Source organism: Loxodonta africana, chromosome 8 (assembly GCF_030014295.1).
Source record: "Loxodonta africana isolate mLoxAfr1 chromosome 8, mLoxAfr1.hap2, whole genome shotgun sequence".
Classification (NCBI taxonomy): domain Eukaryota; kingdom Metazoa; phylum Chordata; class Mammalia; order Proboscidea; family Elephantidae; genus Loxodonta; species Loxodonta africana.
Window position 1 is genome coordinate 94,115,793 of NC_087349.1, and position 19,428 is coordinate 94,135,220.

Sequence of the window (19,428 nt, forward strand, 5' to 3'; positions counted from 1 at the left end):
TCATACATTTTAATTTCACATATACTATAAACTCCATATTACATTGTTATTATTTTAATTTTAGTCAGTTATCTTTTAATGAGGTTTAAATCAGAAGAAAACAATCTCATGTATTTACCCATGTAGTTAACATTTCTAAGGCTCTTCTTTACTTAGTGTAGTTCATTAATTCAAATGTGTTGTGTTTCTCTAAGGGGAGGCCAGAGAGAGTGGCACTCAATACTTAGTGAACTGAAAGTATTTAGTGGCTGGATATCAGCCTGTGGCTTCAGAAACTTGATTTGCTTGTCAGCTCTGAATGAAGCATCATCTCTTAGAGTCAGACATACATCAGCCAAAGTTACAGATGTGACATATAATGCTAGAATGTCAACATGTGTCCTGTGCAGTCTTTTTAGATAGGTGGGATACATTTGAACCAAATGGCAATTGAATAATTTCTTGGTGTTGACTCCTAATTTAGATTTACATGGTTGGATGCATCTACCTATATTCGCTGTGCTGTCCCCCTCTTCCAGATGATTCATACACAGACACACACACAGACACACTGATGATATTTGCCTTTTTGACCAGCTATCTAGATTTCATACTTTCTTCAGAAATTTTAATGTCTTTTTGTTTAAATAGATGGATAATGTCTTATGGCCTGTCTTGATGGCCAGAAATCTTGATTTAGAAATATTAATAGCTTGGAGGTTGAAATATGAAAAACTATTACTTTACATGCCCCTTTTAAATTCATTCCTTCATTATGTTAAGAAGTGTTTATTGATCATCAACCGTGTTACAGAGACATGAAGGTGCCCTGGAGGAGCCCCTGTGTGCAGAGGATCCCAAGTATATGACTATATCAGCTTGGTGACTGCTCTGTATATGACTATTGATATGTTTTTTAATCATTTTGTATTAAAACATTATAGTTCCAACAATATTGGCTATAGGTTTTACAGATTGTTAAATTATATTTTCAAAGTAAACATAATAGGTTTTCTATGGAACTTTTCAGTGAAGTTAATAACTTTTTATGAGTACTTTTGAACCACTGAATAGCTAATACCATTTGGAAGAAGATAGAGCAACCAGGGTTTCCCCAAAACTTGCTAGAATCTATAAAATATTAGAAATACAGTTGTAGCCAAAAAAAAAAGTAAGTGAAGGAGGAGAGAGTACGACTCTTTATGTTTCTGCTCTATGGTAAAGCCATTTCTTAATTGGATTTATTTGAAAGTGGCTGAAAAACAGTTAAATTGATCTTGGGTTTTGCTTTGCAGGTAGATTGGACTCTAAATATTGGAGAGCAAGCCCTTGACATATGTATTGTCTCTTTCAATCAGTCAGCATCTTCTGTTTTTGTTCTTGGTGAGAGAAACTTTTATTGCCTTAAGGATAATGGACAAATTCGGTTCATGAAGAAACTTGATTGTAGCCCAAGTTGTTTCCTCCCCTATTGCTCAGGTGTGTATAAAGAAGCTCTTTTATCTTTTCCATATGTGAAGCATATGTTATGTGCATCAGAAAAAAACTACACTCATACACATATTTTCTAAACATCTAGAGAAATCGTTTAATACTTAACATGTAATGGAAATTTTAACTTTTAAAATTTGAACAGAAGTTTGATACAAAGGACACATTTGGTTTTATCAATCATTTTACTTCGTACAAAATGACTTGTACAGTTGTCCTTGAGTATACTTTAATGCCTTCTATAATGTAGCTGCTCAAAAGGCTTCCAAGAGAACATCAGCCTCTTTTAGAAGCAGAATGGGGCATAGTAATGTCGAATAGAATGACTTATCTGTAGTGAATGCCCAGTAAATCATTAACTTAAATATGTTAAATATTAATGAAATTCATGCTTTCTAGATGAAATGCAAAAATGTTGGCCACTGTCTAGTTATAGTTTCCAAGTCTAAACTGCTTTTCGCTTTGTGATCCTGGCAGCTTGATGTTGAAAAATAATGTCTTATTACTTAAAAATCTTTATGCATTAAAGTCAAGATATTAGAATAATTTTGTGTAATAAATCCCCTGAAAGAAATATAACGTATTGTTGCGAATGACTGTTTTCTCACTCTTCTCTGTATCTTTAACCTATAGTTTCTGAAGGAACAATAAATACATTGATTGGAAACCATAATAACATGTTGCATATTTATCAGGATGTGACACTGAAATGGGCCACTCAACTTCCCCACATTCCTGTAGCAGTAAAAGTGGGCTGTTTGCAGTAAGTGATATAACACATTTTTTTAAGAAGAAGATCTTAGTCAAGGAATTCTCTAGAAGTTTTACTAAACAACAGCAAGTAATTTTATTAAAAAATGGCTAGTGATGTGGTACTCAGAATGTCAATAGTAGAAATAAAAAATTTTATTGGAAATGAAGCATATAGGAAAACTTAATTAGTGCCATTAATCATCTTTATGTAGTATTTCTAACAAGATAGCCTTTGTTAATTAAAAATGAAAGCTTTTGAGGTTTCAAGAAAATGGTTTTTCTGTTAGATTATTTTCTTTAAAAAAAATGGATTTCTTCAAGCATTTGATGGGTCCCATTTAAAGATGATTTGTTGATGGACTGTGAGAATATTACACTTCAGAACTTATTTCACACCTTATATCAAGTGGTGCAGAATCGCTAATGATCATAAGGCTACCTTGCATTTAAAATGAAAGACAAAATCCATATCCTAACTTTACACTTACAGAGAAATGAAATGAGATAGAAATGAAACTTCTAAGTGTATAATATTTATAGGTCATTGGTATAAAAGGGAGGATCCTGACAAACTCTTTAACATCTCAGTTTATGTTTAAGAATTGAAACTCTAAGCGGATATATGAAAGCACAACTTTCTGTAGAGCTTCATAGGTTTCCAGAGCTATTCAGTCCTGCTTATTTAGGTCATTTTATTGCATATTTAAACATCAGATATACAGTTCTTTAATGACACCTAGAATGTCTGATCAGAACGAGTTTTACCTCCAAAATAACAGGTCATGTGCATAATATTATTGTGGAAGCTCTAGGAAGGGCATCCACGTTTAATATAAAGCCTGAATTAAAAGAAAAATGGAAACGGTGTTTTGAAAACATTGAGTATTTTTAAAAGAAGTTGTTTCCTAATATTTTCTGAAAAAAGATCATCATATAATTAAAATTACTAAGCATTTAATATAAATTATGGCTATTTTGCATCTGAAGAATAATTAAAAAATTTTGAGATTTGTTTTTGCAATGCCAACTATTTGGACTCATCAGATTGCATCATATTTATTTAGAAGGATTTAGAATAGGCAAAATAGCTTGCCAATAGGGCATCGTAAAGCATTTCTTTTCTTGGAGAGTAATTTTTGTAACATTCCATATATCCGTTCAATAGCTGTTCTGTTTGGCTCCCCCAAGTGATAGCTCAGATGCAAGAAGACAGATCCACACTGGTGGGTATGTGGTCCAACTTGGCTTGTAATTTCCAGGTTCCTCAGGAGCCAATATCTTTAAATACTTAAAAGTCGTTCTGGTTCTTGTATGTATGTGGAGTGTTCCAGACTGATGGGTAGAAAGACCTTACTGAGCAGCTAGTTGAAATATTTGTATTACCCATATATTATTTACAAGGGACATGCCCAATTTCAAGAGTAACCACACTCACAGAAGATCAAAGGTATGGCCTCTCAGCAGATATTTATTGTTTCTTGTCCAGATGCAACTTACCAATAAATGATCCGATAGTTGTTGTAAATATTATAAGTAAATACTCTAGTTTTCATGTAGTGTGCATCACGATGTTTATCTTCCTAAGTAGCCCATCACATCTTTTCTTAGGTACTTGTGAATGAAGTTTCCTATTTCTCATAGCTTTTTCAAGATGATGATTAAAAACAGATACAAATATCACCATTAGTGTTTTCCACAGTTAATTAATATGTAGCAGTAAATTCTAATTATTCAATTTATGATTTTTCTTATTTTTATGTACTTTAAAAATATAAGGATAACCTATATTTGAAACAATTTCATTATAATTTTTATTAGAATTTTAAAAGTGGTTATCACTGATTTAGCTGTAACATTTATATTTAGAAGTTATTTGAAATTAAGAGCACTGAAATAATTTTCCTCCTGCTTCTTTTTATCTTTAGTATTAAACCTTTGGTAGATGCTTCCTTGGCTGAATGCATTTATTTGTAAAGGAAATTGCTGCTATTTTAATATGTTTCTTTTCAATGAATAAGAAATATGGGTTTGGATCAAGTTGATGCAGTTTTACTTAATAGCAGCATTTTGTTCAGAAACTGAGATGCTTTATTCCTCCCACTTCCCCCCATTTGGCAGTCATAGTCATCTCTACCTTGTTTATTATAAACCAGTTCTAAATCTTTCTGTGTTTTCTTCTTTCTTTTCAGAGTAAATATCATTCTTGATTAGATAGTATTGCTTTAGTTTATTTTACTTTTAGTGAATTAGACTATGGGGATGTGAAATAGTCATAGAGGTTACAGAATCAGTAGAGCTTGAATGTGATAATGGTCTTTAAATTTCTTAGCTATTACTGCTGTTCTCTTATTGCACAAAGTAGCCATGGGGCCTGGCCGAGTATCTTACCTCTACTGTGGTCAGTTTCCCAAATGACCAATAAAGATGATCATATATCAGAAATGTTATTCTCTCTAGAGATACCAAATCTACCTCAATGTGGTAGCCTATTGGAATGAAAGTTCAAAATGATGAGAACCTTTCCAAGCTCTAGCTGGTAGCCCACAACATAGTGCTTGAAAATCTTGTTGCAGCTCATTTTTTAGTGTAAACAATTTGGTCTCTTTCATGTTTTTCTTCCTAAGCTATTTCTACAATAATCACTTATTGTAACTTCAATATTACATTTTATTCTTTAGCTTTCATTGTTACAGTGACCTTGACCGTAGTGTTTCCCCCATTTTTCCTTTGCCTTCTCAAAGCTCTTCTATCTTTAAGGCCTAACTCAAGTCGATAAATAAGCCTTCTGTCCCTACCCTGATCTCCGCTTCTGACTTTATATAACATTTCTAATTAAGTTGGTGACTACTGCTTGATTTTCTTAACTCCCCAACTGGATCATACACTCCTTTAATGTAGGAGTGTATGATCTTTTTGCATCCAACATGGAATAATCAGTCAGAAAGCTAAACATATGGTATATGTTTGATAAAATTGAGACTCATAGAAAGGACATTTCTTCTTTGAAAGCAAAACGATTAGGAGAGTATTTTTAATTTCAAATTGACCTTTTTTTTTGTTTAATTTTGGTGCCAATTTGTCTTTTTTTTTTTGCACTGTAGAAAGAGAATGTGGGCCTACACATTTTGCTGTGTTTTATTATAAAGGATTTTCTCTGTGACTTCTTGTTGTTAGGTGCTGTCGAGTAAGTTCTGACTCATACCGTGACCCTGTGTACAAGAGAATGAAACACTGCCCAGTCCTGTGCCATCCTCATAATCATTGCTATGCTTCAGCCCATTGTGGCAGCCACCGGGTCAGTCCACCCCGTTGAGGGTCTACCTCTTTTTCGCCGACCCTCTACTTTACCAAGCATGATATCTTTCTCCAGGGCCTGGGCCCTCCTGATAATATGTCCAAAGTACGTGAGACAAAGTCTCGCCATTCTTGCTCCTAAGGAACATTCTGTCTGTACTTCTTCCAAGACAGATTTGTTTGTTCTTCTGGCAGTCCAGGATATAGTCAGTATTCTTTGCCAACACCATAGTTTAAAGGCATCAGTTCTTCTTCAGTCTTCTTTATTCATTGGGTAGCTTTTGCATGCATATGAGGCAATTGAAAATACCATGATTTGAGTCAGGTGCACCTGAATCCTCAAAGTGACGTCTTTGGTTTTTAACACATTAAAGAGGTCATTTCCAGATTTGCCCAATGCAATGCATCTTTTGATTTCTTGACTGCTGCTTCCATGGGCATTGATTGTGGATCCAAGTAAAATGAAATCCTTTACAATCTCAATATTTTCTCTCTGTATCATGCTGTTGGTTATTGGTCCATATGTGAGAATTTTTGTTTTCTTTATGTTGAAGTGTAATCCATACTGAAGGTTGTAGTTTTTCATCTTCATCAGTAAGTGCTTCAAGTCCTCTTCACTTTCAGCCAGCAGAGTTGTGTCATCTGTATATTACAAGTTGTTAATGAGTCTTCCACCAATCCTGATGCCACTTTCTTCTTTATGTAGTCCAGCTTCTCGGATTATTTGCTCAGCATACAGATTGAATAAGTTTGATGAAAGGTTACATCCTTGATGCACACCTTTCTTAACTTTAAACTACATGGTATACCCTTGTTCTGATTGAATGACTGCCTCTTGGTCTAAGTACAGGTTCCTCATGAGCATGATTAAGTGTTCTGTAATTTCCATTCTTCACAGTGTTATCCATAATTTGTTATTATCCACACAGTCAAATGCCTTTGCATAGTCAATAAAACACAGGTAAACATTTTTCTGGTATTCTCTGCTTTCAGCCATGATCCATCTGACATCAGCAGTGATATCCTTGTTCCATGTCGTCTTCTGATTCTAGCTTGAATTTCTGGCAGTTTCCTGTTGATGTACTGCTGCAACTGCTTTTAAATGATCTTCAGCACAATTTTACTTGTGTGTGATATTAATGATGCTGTTTGATAATTTCTACATTCTGTTGGGTCACCTTTCTTTGGAATAGGCACAAATATGAATCTTTTCGGTCGGTTCACCAGGTAGCTGTCTTCCAAATTTCTTGGCATAGACGAGTGAGCTCTTCCAGTGCTGCACTCGTTTATTGAAACATCTCAATTGCTATTCTGTCAGTTCCTGGAGGTTTTCTGCCAATGCCTTTAGTACAGCCTGGATTTCTTCCTTTAGTGCCATAGGTTCTTGATCATATGCTACTTCCTGAAATGATTGAACATTGACCAACTCTTTTTGGTGCAATGACTCTGTGTATTCTTTTCATCTTCCTTTGTTGCTTCTTGTGTTGGTTAATGTTTTCCCCATAGAATCTTCAGTATTGCAACTCAAGACTTGAATTTTTTCTTCAGTTCTTTCAGCTTAAGAAATGTCCAGTGTTTTCTTCTGTTTTTGTTTTCTATCTCACAGGTCTTTGCACATTTCTTTATAATACTTTACTTTGTCTTCTTGAACCGCCCTTTGAAATATTCTGTTGCACTCTTTTACTTCATCATTTCTTTCTTTCGCTTTAGCTACTCGATGTTCAAGAGCAAATTTCAGAGTCTCTTCTGACATCCATTTTGGTCTTTTCTTTCTTTCCTGTCTTTTTAATAACCTGTTGCTTTCTTCTTGTATGTTATCCTTGATGTCATTCCACAACTTGTCTGGTCTTCTGTCATTAGTGTTCAATGCATCAAATCTATTCTTGAGATGGTCTCTAAATTCTGGTGGGATATGCCCAAGGTTGTACTTTGGCTGTCATGGACTTGTTCTAATTTTCTTAACTTCAACTTGAACTCGCATATGAGCAGCTGATGATTTGTTCCACAGTTGGCCCCTGGCTTTGTTCTGACTAATAATATTGAGCTTTTCCATTGTCTCTTTCCACAGATGTAGTACATTTGATTCCTGTGTAGAGTGCTGTTTATGTTGTTGAAAAAAGGTACTTGCAATGAAGAAGTCTTTGGTCTTGCAAAATTATATCGTGCAATCTACGATCTCATTTCTATCACCAAGGCCATATTTTCCAACTACCAGTCCTTCTTTGTTTCCAACTTCTCATTCCAATTGCCAGTTATTATCAATGCATCTTAATTGCGTGTTTTATCAATTTGTGACTGCAGGAGTTGGTAAATATTTTCAGTTTCTTCATGATTGGCCTTAGTGGTGGTTGTGTAAATTTGAATAATAGTCATATTAACTGATCTTCCTTATAGGCATATGGCTATTATCCTATCACTGACAGCATTGTACTTCAGGATGAATCTAGAAATGTTCTTTTTGACGCTGTGTGTGACGCCATTCGTCTTCATTTTGTCATTCTTGGCATAGTAGATCATATGATCGTCTGATTCAAAATGGCCAATACCAGTCCATTTCAGCCCACGAATGGTTAGAATATCAATTTTTATGTGTTCCATTTCATTTTTGATGGCTTCTAATTTTCCTAGATTCGTACTTCATACATTCCACGTTCCTATTACTAATGGATGTCTGCAGCTGTTTCTTCTCATTTTGTGTTGTATCACATCTGCAGATGAAGGTCCCAAAAGCTTGACTTCATCCACATCATTAAAGTTGACTCTACTTTGAGGAGACAGCTCTTCCCCAGTTGTATTTTGAGTGCCTTCCAACCTGAGGGGCTCATCTTCCGGCACCATATCAGACAATGTTCTGCTGTTATTTTAAGTTTTTCACTGGCAAATTTTTTCGGAAGTAGACTGCCAGGTTCTTCTTCCTAGTCTGTCTTAGTCTGGAAGCTCCGCTGAAACCTCTCCACCAGGGGTGACCCTGCTGATGTTTGAAATGCCAGTGGTAAAGCTTTCAGTATCACAGCAACGCTCAAGCAGCCACAGTATGACAAACTGAGAGACAAATGGTGGTCTGTGACTTAACAGTCTATATAAAATTTTTAAATCTTATTTGGAATTATAGAGAATAAAATATAAATTCTGATTTTCATCACTTCTGCGTTTTTGCCTGTATTTTCCTTTGTTAATCTGTGTAGATCAAGAGTAGAATGTTAGTCTTTCATCATCATATTTTTCTCTTGTATATCTAAGCATTTTTAATTTATATATTTTGTTCTGTGTTATCCAGGTCATTAGTATGAGAGTTATTTTATTTTTTTAATGAATTTTAAAAAGTTATCAATATAAATTGAACTTTTTTTGGGTTCCATTTCACATTTTTATGCTTTCTTCTTTGTTTTATTTTGTTTACTTTTTTATTAGTTATATTTTGCTGTTGTGTGTGCGTTTTCTTTTAACCTGTTACTTTCTTTTGACTGTATCTCTTGTAGTCAACATTTGGTTGTATTTTTCAATCTGTTCTGAAGATGATTATCTTTTAAATAGCCCATTTACATTTGTTGTTATAATTGATATATTTGGCCATTTTTATTCTGGTGGCATAGCTTCTGGCATCACAGCAACACATAAGCCACCACAGTACGACAAACTATGCCACTGATATTCCAAATAGCTGTCATTCATGGTGCACAGGTTTCGTGGAGCTTCCAGAATAAGATAGACTAGGAGGAAGGACCTGGTGGTCTACTTCTTAAAGAATTGGCCAGTGAAAACCTTGTGAATAGCAGTGGATTGTTATCTGATATAGTGTTAGAAAATAAACCCCTCAGGTTGGAAAGGAGTCAAAATATGACTGGGCAAGAGTTGCTACCTCAAATTTGAGTTAACCTTAATGAATTGGGCAAATCTGCTGGAAAAGACCTCTTTAAAGTGTTAAAAAGCAAAGATATCACTTTGAAGACTAAGGTGCACTTTAACCTAAGCCATGATATTTTCAGTCACCTCATATGCATATGAAAGTCAAACAATGAGTAAGGAAGACTGAGGAAGAATTGATGCCTTTGAATTATGGCATTGGCGGAGAATATTGAATATACCATGGACTGCCAGAAGAACGAACAAATCTGTCTTGGAAGAAGTACAGCCAGCATGCTCCTTAGAAGTGAGGATGGTGAGACTTCTTCTCAAGTACTTTGGAAATATTATCAGAAGAGACCAGCCCTTGGAGAAGGATATTATGCTTGGTAAAGTAGAGGGTCAGTGAAAAATGGGAAGAACGTCAGTGCAATGGATTGACACGGTGGCTACCATGATGGGCTCAAGCATAGCAATGATTGTAAGGGTGGTGCAAGACCTGGCAGTGTTTCATTCTGTTGTACATAGGGTCACGATGAGTTGGAACTGACTCGATGGCACCTAACAACAGTAATAGTCATTTTTAATCTTGTACGATGTTGTCTACTTTTTATGCTACTTCATTATTTCCTTTGGTTCCTGAATTTTGCATATGACCTGAGGTTATTTGTACATATATAGAATTCTCCAATGTGTTGCATGGCACACGTATCTATGTCTTGTGTTTATTTCAGTTTTGCCAGAATTGAAGAATGAAATGGATCTGTTCCTCATGATAGGCAGTGTTTTGTCTTTCTTCTTTCCTATTTTCTTACTGCCACCTTCCTACCACACACAAACATGGGTGTATACATGTGTTTTTGCACAAGTGCACACACACACACACTTTCTCTCTCTCTTACTTTTTGTCCTTTATCGTAGTAACATAGGGTTTTCATTATAGGTTATTATTATTAAATTATTTTATGCTTTTTTTCCAAAAATAAGTTTTGAAATCTGCACTTCATTTTTTTAATCTATGCTAATTTATGGTTATTTTTCGGTATCAGTTGAAGATTGCAAATCTTTTTATATCATGAATTCTTATTTTTTTAACATCTTAATTCTGCTTTATCTCTTAGTAAAAAACAAACAAACAACAAAGAAACCAGTTGCCATTGAGTTGATTCTGACTCAGGATGACTTCATGTGCTTCAGAGTAGAACTACACTCATAGATTTTTCTCTTAGTAGGTTAGTTTAATTTCCCCTGGAATGATATAGGGTGTTATATTTTTTGGTGAAAATGTATTTTACATTTAATCCCTGAAACTGTATTGATTTTCCTCAACTCTGTTATTTGTTTTTAAAATATTCTTTTGTGGAAAAGTATAACTGTGAAATTTGTAAAAAGCATAGAACTGTGGTATTAAAAACTCAACCATTATATAAAAGTGCAGGGAAGAAAACAAAAGAGAAAACTAACAACCCCTCCACCAAAGTTGTCTTAATCTTACCATCCAGAATTAACACCTGTTAGTACTTGTTGAACATCAAGCCTGATATTTTTGTTTTTTAATATGCAAATTTAGGCATAGAATAAAATATACAAAACAGGATCATGGATTTTAAATGTAAATTTACTTTATTATCTTCTAACAGAAAAAAGAAACATGAAATAGAAGGGATAAATGAACTTTACATAAATGTTTATTCATAGTAGTGTATTTTAGTTTTTAAAAGGTTCCTTGAAGAAAGAATAATAAAAAAAAAACAAACCAGTAAAAGGTTGAGATTTTTCTCTTTTTTAAGTTACATTTCAACTTCTGGTGGTGTCTGTTGCTTTAAGGGTTGTTGCCATATTGAATAAACATTTCAGAGGAGGCTTCCCATCATATTATTAAATTGCAGAAAAATCTAGTTGAGATTTGGATTATCATAGTACTAAATTTAGGGTTTTTTTTTTTGAGAAATTGGCATCTTTTTCATTCTAATTATCTCTTAATTTCCAAAAATAATTTTTGCTTAAGGTAGGGATTGAGCGATGTAGTTTTTTTTTTGGAAAAAAATAAAAAATAAAATTTTAACATCTTTAGTAAGGTTGAAATTGGTACTTGAATAGCTGCTTAGCTTTTGATTTCATATAGCAAATATTGTCGTCTTTAGTAATTGGACCTCCCATTGTCCCCCCTGCCCAGTTAATATTTGGCTTTATTTTGTGCAGCATTTCCTGTAGCTAAATTATAATTCCCTGAGGGAATTTGGATATCTTCATGAAATTTGACACAGTGGATTTTGACATTAAAGTGATCATTTCCCTACCCCCCCCAAAAAAAATTATGATGTACTTTTATGCTTTTGGTGATTTAAAAAAAATGTGTTTCAGATTAGAACTGATGCTTTGGGCATTGTAATTAAATTTTAATTTGGCTCATTTTACTGTGTTTAAATGTAGTGAGTTTCAACGATGTCACCTTTATTTTTTCCTGAGAAACCCACCTCCCTACTCATGTTTTTGTGTGTGTGTGTGTGTGTGTGTTTTCATTCTGTTTTAAGAAGTCAAAAATATCTTCTCTCTTTGTTTATTAATAGTGATAAATCAGCTTTTAGAAACACACTACGTGGCATAAGATTATAATTTGTGTTTGTAGTCAGGAATCTTAGAAAGGCTGAGAGAGCCTGTGGCTTTAATGGGCTCCTACTAGTAAAACCCTGGTGGCATAGTGGTTAAGCATTTGACTGCTAACCAGAAGGTCTGCAGTTGGGATCTACCAGGCGCTCCTTAGACAGCCTATGGGGCAGTTCTACTCTGTCCTACAGGGTTGCTGTGAGTTGGAATTGACTCAGCAGCAATGGGTTTGGTTCTGGTTTTTGACTAGTAAAAGGGGACTTCAGTTTGGGGCCTAGTGAGCCCGTTAGTGTAACGTGATAGACTATAACATAACACAAGGAGTTGTGAGGGATGAAAATGCAGAATTATATCGTATTTGGGACTTTTTTCTTCCTGTTAGTGTTGGTACTTTAGTAACCATGATTTGGACATACTGTATATGTCAATCTCGCTGAAGTATTTTTGTGGTAAAATGTGTTGTGTTATTTTTGGTGGTCCTCTTTACTCTCATGTATTTCCATCGTGTGAAATCAAAGGTCTTTAATGAGGTGATCTCTAGACTTTTTATTTCTAGATTTTGTATCGACTGAGCTTAAACTCGAAAAGCACACACATGTGGCTAAGTCATAGTTGACAGATGGACAGTTATTTGGCATGCTACAGTTTTAAACTATGGTATATTCTTTAATAAGTGTTTTATTCACATGAAAAAGACTTTCAGTAATCTTATAAATAAATTAAAAAGCAATGTCTTTATTGTTATTTGTAGTTGGGGTTATAGTCCTCAGAAAAACTCTCCGTAAGAGAGTAAGAAATCTGCTTGGTCTCATGTTTTCATTATCATTGTATTTTTTATGTAGTAATGTAAAACACAGCATCCTCTACTCTCATGAAGAGTGTAATAGTAATTACAGTTCCAGATTGTTTGACTTTGCTACATTCCATAGTAAATCTGTTTAATTTGCCTGCCAGAGGTTTGAGAAACACTGAATACCAAGGGTAGGGAGGTGTACTTACAATGCTAGTTGGGTTTGTACCTTTCTGTTTTATAAATTAAAGGTTTTAATGGTAGAACTCTACTTATTACAATGTATTTCCACTGAAAAACTTCTTTAGATGTACTGTCATTGAGACTGTGAATATCTTTTAAAAATGAAGCTCTCTGTCTTAAAGAAAATAATCTGTACTGGTGGAAAAAGTGCCTTTGTGTGTTGTCTTCCTGATTCTCAGTCCTTAAAGGATATAGGAGTTCATTTCGTAGTGACTAGGTGGAGGTGGGTCATTTGTTCAGTAGGGTATTAACCAGCAGGAAAGCGTTTTGCTTTTCACAATTATGGTGGGTTTTGCTATTCACTAAGCACACACCTCCTGGACCCTTTGGTACTGGAGATCATTTTGGTATAACGTTGGTAACTTAGCTTTTATCCTTCCTGGGAAATGTATTTAATTTTACAACTTCTCTTCTTTCAAATACTGGACTCTTCTGATACCTGTAGTTTGACCCTCTGGTTTCACTGCTAAACCAGTTGCAGTGGGGTCAGCTCTGACTCATGGCGACCCCATGTGTGTCAGAGTAGAGAGAACCGTGCTCTGTAGGGTTTTCACTGGCTGATGTTTTGGAGTTAAATGTCAGGCCTTTCTTCTGAGGCACTCCAGGGTGGACTTGAACCGCCAACCTTTTGCTTAACAACTTAGTGTGTTAACCGTTTCTGCTACCCAGAGACTCCAATTTAATAGACAGAATGAATTTATGTTTTTTCTGTATGTCTGTTTCCCAGAGGAAAATACATTTTCTTAGTTGCTCACTAAGGGAAACGAAGTGATTATTTGTAACATTAGGTTCATAGCCTGCAAATTCTTCTGCAGACAATTTAGAACTTTGAATTTAGAGCACTGAATGGACTTATTTTTTTTACTGTGTTAGCTAGTATATGGCTTATACTTCAGAACTAGATTTGGAATATAAATCTGGGTTATTAACAAAATAAAATAAGTGTTTATGAATATATAAATCTTAGCATATAGACTAAAGTTGCATGACTTAAAATAGAATTAACTGTTACCTGAAAGGAAATTCAGCAATATTTATTGCTTGCTGTGCACTGGCATAAACTCTGTGGTTTTTGGTGCACTGGCATTATTGTATCTTTAGAATCTTATATTCTAAAAAGAGCTGTATTGAGAGCTCATTCAAAAACTTTTAAAGTGTGTTCAGATTTAGTAGTTTAGAAACCTGCACTAACTCCCTACAGCTTGAAAAAACAGATTTGGGAGAGTGATGGTACATTTTTTCATTTCAAGAGAATGGAATATTAATTAAATTGCTATAAAGGGAATTGAAAAATGTAATCAAATAATGATGTTGTCATTTAAATCCTCTTTATTTCTTTAACTTAAAAATTTTAAGTAAATTAATTCTCACCTGGTAAAATATGGACTTTAACTTTTAGTCCCTGGGTAGTGCAAATGGTCAACATGCTTGGCTGCTAACCAAAAGGCTGGAGGTTCAAGTTCACCCAGCGGTACCTTGGAAGAAAGGCCTGGAGGTCTATTTCTAAAAAAAATCAGTCATCGAAAACCTTACGGAGCACGGTTCTACTTTGACACATACGGGGTAACTATAAGTTGAAGTTGACTCAATGGCAACTGGTTTGGTGATTCATAGAATCTGCCACGGTACAGATAGGAGGGTTCTCACATGTTCTCAAATGGAAAACTGTGTTCAGTGGTTTCCTGCAGTTTACTCCTTAAAATTAAGTATAAAATAGAGTTACTACCTGCTTTATTGATGTCCTAAAAGGAGGTAGATACCCATATATACGTATAATATTTAAAATCATAGAGGAAAACTATACTTGTTCAAAGTTAAAGTGTTTTCATTTTAATTGTCTGCTAGCTAACAAAACGTCATTTTTAAGATTGTCATCAATTTAGAACCTATGTTCAAATTAGAACTTATGTTCTAATCTTAATAAGTTTTGGTTAAATAAAAATGATTTTGCTTAGTGCAAGAAAGAAACATTAATTATCCTTTTTTTCTTGTAGTTCATCAAAAAATTATCTTTAATTTTCAAATGTTTTTAGAGTGAGAGCATTTTAATATTTATGGATAGGTTGCATATATTGTTCCTGGGTGGTGCAAATGGTTAATGTGCTTGGCTCCAACTGAAAGGTTGGAGGTTTGAATCCAACCAGAGGTGCCTCGAAAGGAAGGCCTGGTGATCCACTTCCAAAAAATCAGCCAGCGAAAACCCTGTGGAGCACAGTTCTACTCTGACACATGAGTTTCAGTCCATTTGAAAACAACAGGTAAATTTTTAGCATGTATTATGTGTTATAAAGATGTTTTATGAGCATACTTGTATTGGCTATTAGTAAAATGTTCTTTCTCCATAAACCGTTCTGGGAATCCATATAATAGTAATAGCTAATATTGTATCACTTCTATGTGCCAGGCATTATTTGAAGTGCTTTGCACATAACGACTCATTTAATTCTTACAAGAATAAAACAACCAAACACCTGCTGCCATCAAGCTGATTTCGACTCATAGTGACTCCATAGGGTCACAGAGGCAGTAGTCTCAGAGAGTCCTCCAGTCTCAACCGATTCAGTGAATCGTTTTTTTTTTTTTTAGGAATTTGAAGTTCTCCTCTACATTTTTCTCCCATTCTATCAGGGTCCATCTATTGTGTCCTGATTAGAATGGTCAGTAGTGGTAGCTGGGCGCCATCTAGTTCTTCTGGTCTCAGGGTGGATGAGGCCATGGTTCATGTAGACTATTTGTCCTGTAGGCAGATTATTAAATATTTTAATTGAGAAGAAAATGTTGTAAAAAACTTTAACTTTTCATTTAAAGGAAAAATTGTGATTTAAGAATTAGAAATTACTAGTATCTCAGTAATTAAGATACAATGAAAAAGTATAGCACCCTTTGCTTTTAGATATGGCATTTGAGAATGCTACCCTTATCTTTCATTAATATTTATTTCCAACGTGATTTTTTTCATCATTTCACCTTGTTACCTTCATATTTTAAATCAGTAGATACAGTTTATGTTACTTGAACTTTTTTTTTTTTTATAGGTTTCTTAGAAGGAAAATTATCCTATTTTGAGCATTTACAATTTACATTTAGGAACGAATCTTGCAATAACTTTGAAGGTTTAGGATTGTAAAAATTCTTCTTATAAAAATTCCACATCCCTTATTAAAAAATGTGTTAATGATGGAGTAAGCAAATATGTATCTGTCAAGGGCTACAGTTGGAAAAAAATACCGCCTACTTTTGAAAGCCTCAGCTATGTCCATACTGTGTGAATGCAGCATGGTGCTCATGTGGGAGCAAGCAAGCAGCAGGGACACTGTTTCTGTGGAAATGATTTCCAGGTCCTTAAAGTTTAACAGAATTATATACGAAATTAAGACAGAATTGCGTTGGCAGTAATGGAGGGATGGAGTTTAAAAAGTCATAGCACTGCTTTTTCGATCTCTGCGGGCTTCCAGATGGTAGGAAATGCTTTGTTCTTCCCTCCAAACCATCCGTTGTTCTTTAGTGTAACTGACATCACCACGACTACTGCAACTGTTAAAGCATCACCATGTAAAAATGGCAAAATTTAGAACTTATTACACAGTTTTATGGAAAGAAAATTATAAGAATCATAGTTTGTTGAAAGATTTGCTCTTTTTAAATTAAAAAAATTTTTTTTGGGTGTGTGGTATAGTGGTATGATAGAACTAATGCCTAGGAATGATGCACTCTCAGAATAGAACAGATTTCTCTTTATTTGAATTGATAATAGATTTTTTTTACAATTTAGAATTTAACATAGGGATTTCTTTATGTATCATTGAAATAAATTATTTTTTAGTAAGATATACATTATAGGTGATCCATTAAATGTATGTGTTTGTTTTAGTCCCTTTTTTTTCAGACTGTTTTATCTTTGTCAAAAATGGAAGTATGTATTAAGATTTTATTCTCAAATATTACTTTCAAGAAAATAGTGTTAGTTATTTGTGCCAATTTAAGTTCAGCAAATGTGCCATTTTTATAGTTTTTAAAAAAAATAGGGTGCTAAGCAAAATAACTTTCTCTTTAAATAATATAAAATATTATAAACTAATTTTTTATTTATTGGTACTTGCCTAAAGGCAGATAAATACTATTTGTTGCTGTTTTGGTGCTTTTGTCAGACAGAACTAGTGTTTACCAGTATAAGAATTTAGATATTCAAATCTTACTCTTAATAAACAAAGTCACAATCCTTAGGGTAATTTTGGATTGATTATTTATCTTAACTCTCTTTCTCTTCCATTCCTTAATTACTCAGTGTCTAAAACTTAGCCTTTTAAGGAAAATTAAATAAAGTTTTATTAAAATCAGAATAATTTTTTCTATGGATGATGGAATTTGTGGAAACATATTTATGTTTGGGTCAAACATTTTACTAACCTTTTTTTATTCTGTCAGACATAGATGAATAGTTCATGAAGAGTTTTAGATCCATATTTCATAAAAAGCATGGTTGCAACTTGAATTTCTTATAAGCATAATTAATGTTTACTCTGCTGAGTGTATCTTTACTCTTACCTTAGACAATGTATTGTTCAAAATTGTTAGAACATAATACAAGTATTGTAGAAAGGAAATTTCAAACAAATTATGTTTTCGTTGGCATTAACTTTATTTTATGTCAGCAGTTATGGATGCAAGTATTTGAAAGGTACAAAATTTCTCATACTACTTTCAGGAAAGCAGATTTGGTTATCTTCTAACAGATTATGCCAAAATTTCATTCATGTATTATTTTACATAAAATATATTATTATCAAACTTGTATATATACATATCAACACTGATCACTTGACATGTCATTATTAGATAGTAAAAATAGAAGAGGTTATAACAGAAAAAAAAAAAAAGATATCAGAAGTATACAAGTACCCCGTATGCTCTTTGGAAAAACCTCAGACTTTTAATGGTGAAATGGATAAGCAAAGGACTCACAGTCACAGAAAAATAGATCTATAATTTGTGGTAAGACAGGAGATGAATAAACACAGGTCAGAGTATGTATAGATTTCTACCTTGGCACTGAGCAACTTCATACCTTATAATGGAAACTTTTATTATTTCTACTGAAATACTGCTTTTTGAGATCACATAATATCGTCTAGGAAACAGTGTAAATATAGCAAATTTATAGTAAAATTAAATAACTTGTAGAATAGATAAGACCAAGTGTAGTTGTCCATGATTTCTTTCCATTTACTCTCTTCTGTCTAAATAGCATTGTGTCTTAATTGATCAGTAGGTAGAATTGAGGCATATAAACTACTCAGCCATAGTAATTCATATTTAAAAAAAAGAAAAAACCAAACCCACTGCCGTCGACTTGATTCCGACTCATAGCAACCCTATAGGACGGAATAGAACTGCTCCATAGAGTTTCCAAGAAGCTCCTGACGACCTTTTGGTTGGCAGCTGTAGCACTTAACCACTATGCCACCAGGGTTTCCAGTAATTCATATATTTTCCTTTTTTAAAAAATTCTTATAAAATATATGTTAACACATTTGACAATTCAATATTTTTCACATGTACAATTAAATGATACCAGTTTACATCAGTCATGTTGTGCGACCATGAGAAGTAGTTATTGCCAAAACTTCTGTCGTCATAAACAGAAACTCAGTGCTTCCTAAAAATTGCTACAATTATTAATGAGTAATGTACTTCACTTTGCCTCATTAACTCCTTTCATTTTTCATTATATACCACTTCATTTAATCACATTCTGCTTCTGGAAGACTTGGTTAGTTTTTTATCTACATGAAAAAGCCTGAACAAAATTTTGTGTGTGTCTTTAATGTGACTGCTGGAAATATATTTATGTTACTTCATTTCTCAATGTAGCACAAGTTACACTGCCCTTTTGTGAGGATTTCTTTTTTTTTTCCTTCGTTATGGTAAATATATATGTAACACAACATTTGCCATTTTATTTTGTGTATGTACATTCAGTGACGTTAATGTTAATCATGCTCAAACATCACCACTATCTGTTGCCAGATTTTTCCATCGCCCTTAGCAGAAGCTCACTGTCCCCTAAGAAATGATCTCCTTTTCTCCTTTGGTCCCACCTGCCCCTGGTAACCACTAACTAACTTTGGTTTCTATACACTTAGCTATTCTAGATATTTCATGTAAGTGGGCTTGTACAGTATTTGTCTTTCGGTGTCTGATTTATTTTATGCCGTATAACATTTTCAAGGTTCATCCATGTAGTAGCAAGCATCAGAACTTCGTTTCCCTTTATGGCTGCATAATATTCCATTGTATGTATATGCCACATTTTATTTATTCATCTGTCGATGGCCAGTTAGGCTGTTTTCACCTTTTGGCACTTGTGACTAGTGCTGCAGTGCACCTTGATATACAAGTATCTGTTGGCATTCTTGCTTTTAGTTCTT

General features: G+C 34.0%; 1 protein-coding gene across 8 annotated transcripts in view; it reads left to right on the plus strand.

The window, feature by feature from the left end:
- Positions 1-19,428, plus strand: part of BBS9 (Bardet-Biedl syndrome 9) — a 504,171-nt gene that overhangs the window by 136,690 nt on the left and 348,053 nt on the right. For 7 of the 8 annotated variants that reach the window (XM_003406966.4, XM_023544300.2, XM_064290127.1 and 4 more), the window contains 2 exons: positions 1,275-1,458; positions 2,104-2,233. In XM_003406966.4, the coding sequence (XP_003407014.1) occupies positions 1,275-1,458; positions 2,104-2,233 (314 nt within the window). The remainder of the gene's footprint in view (positions 1-1,274; positions 1,459-2,103; positions 2,234-19,428) is intronic. The other variant, XM_023544301.2, reaches the window with a different exon arrangement.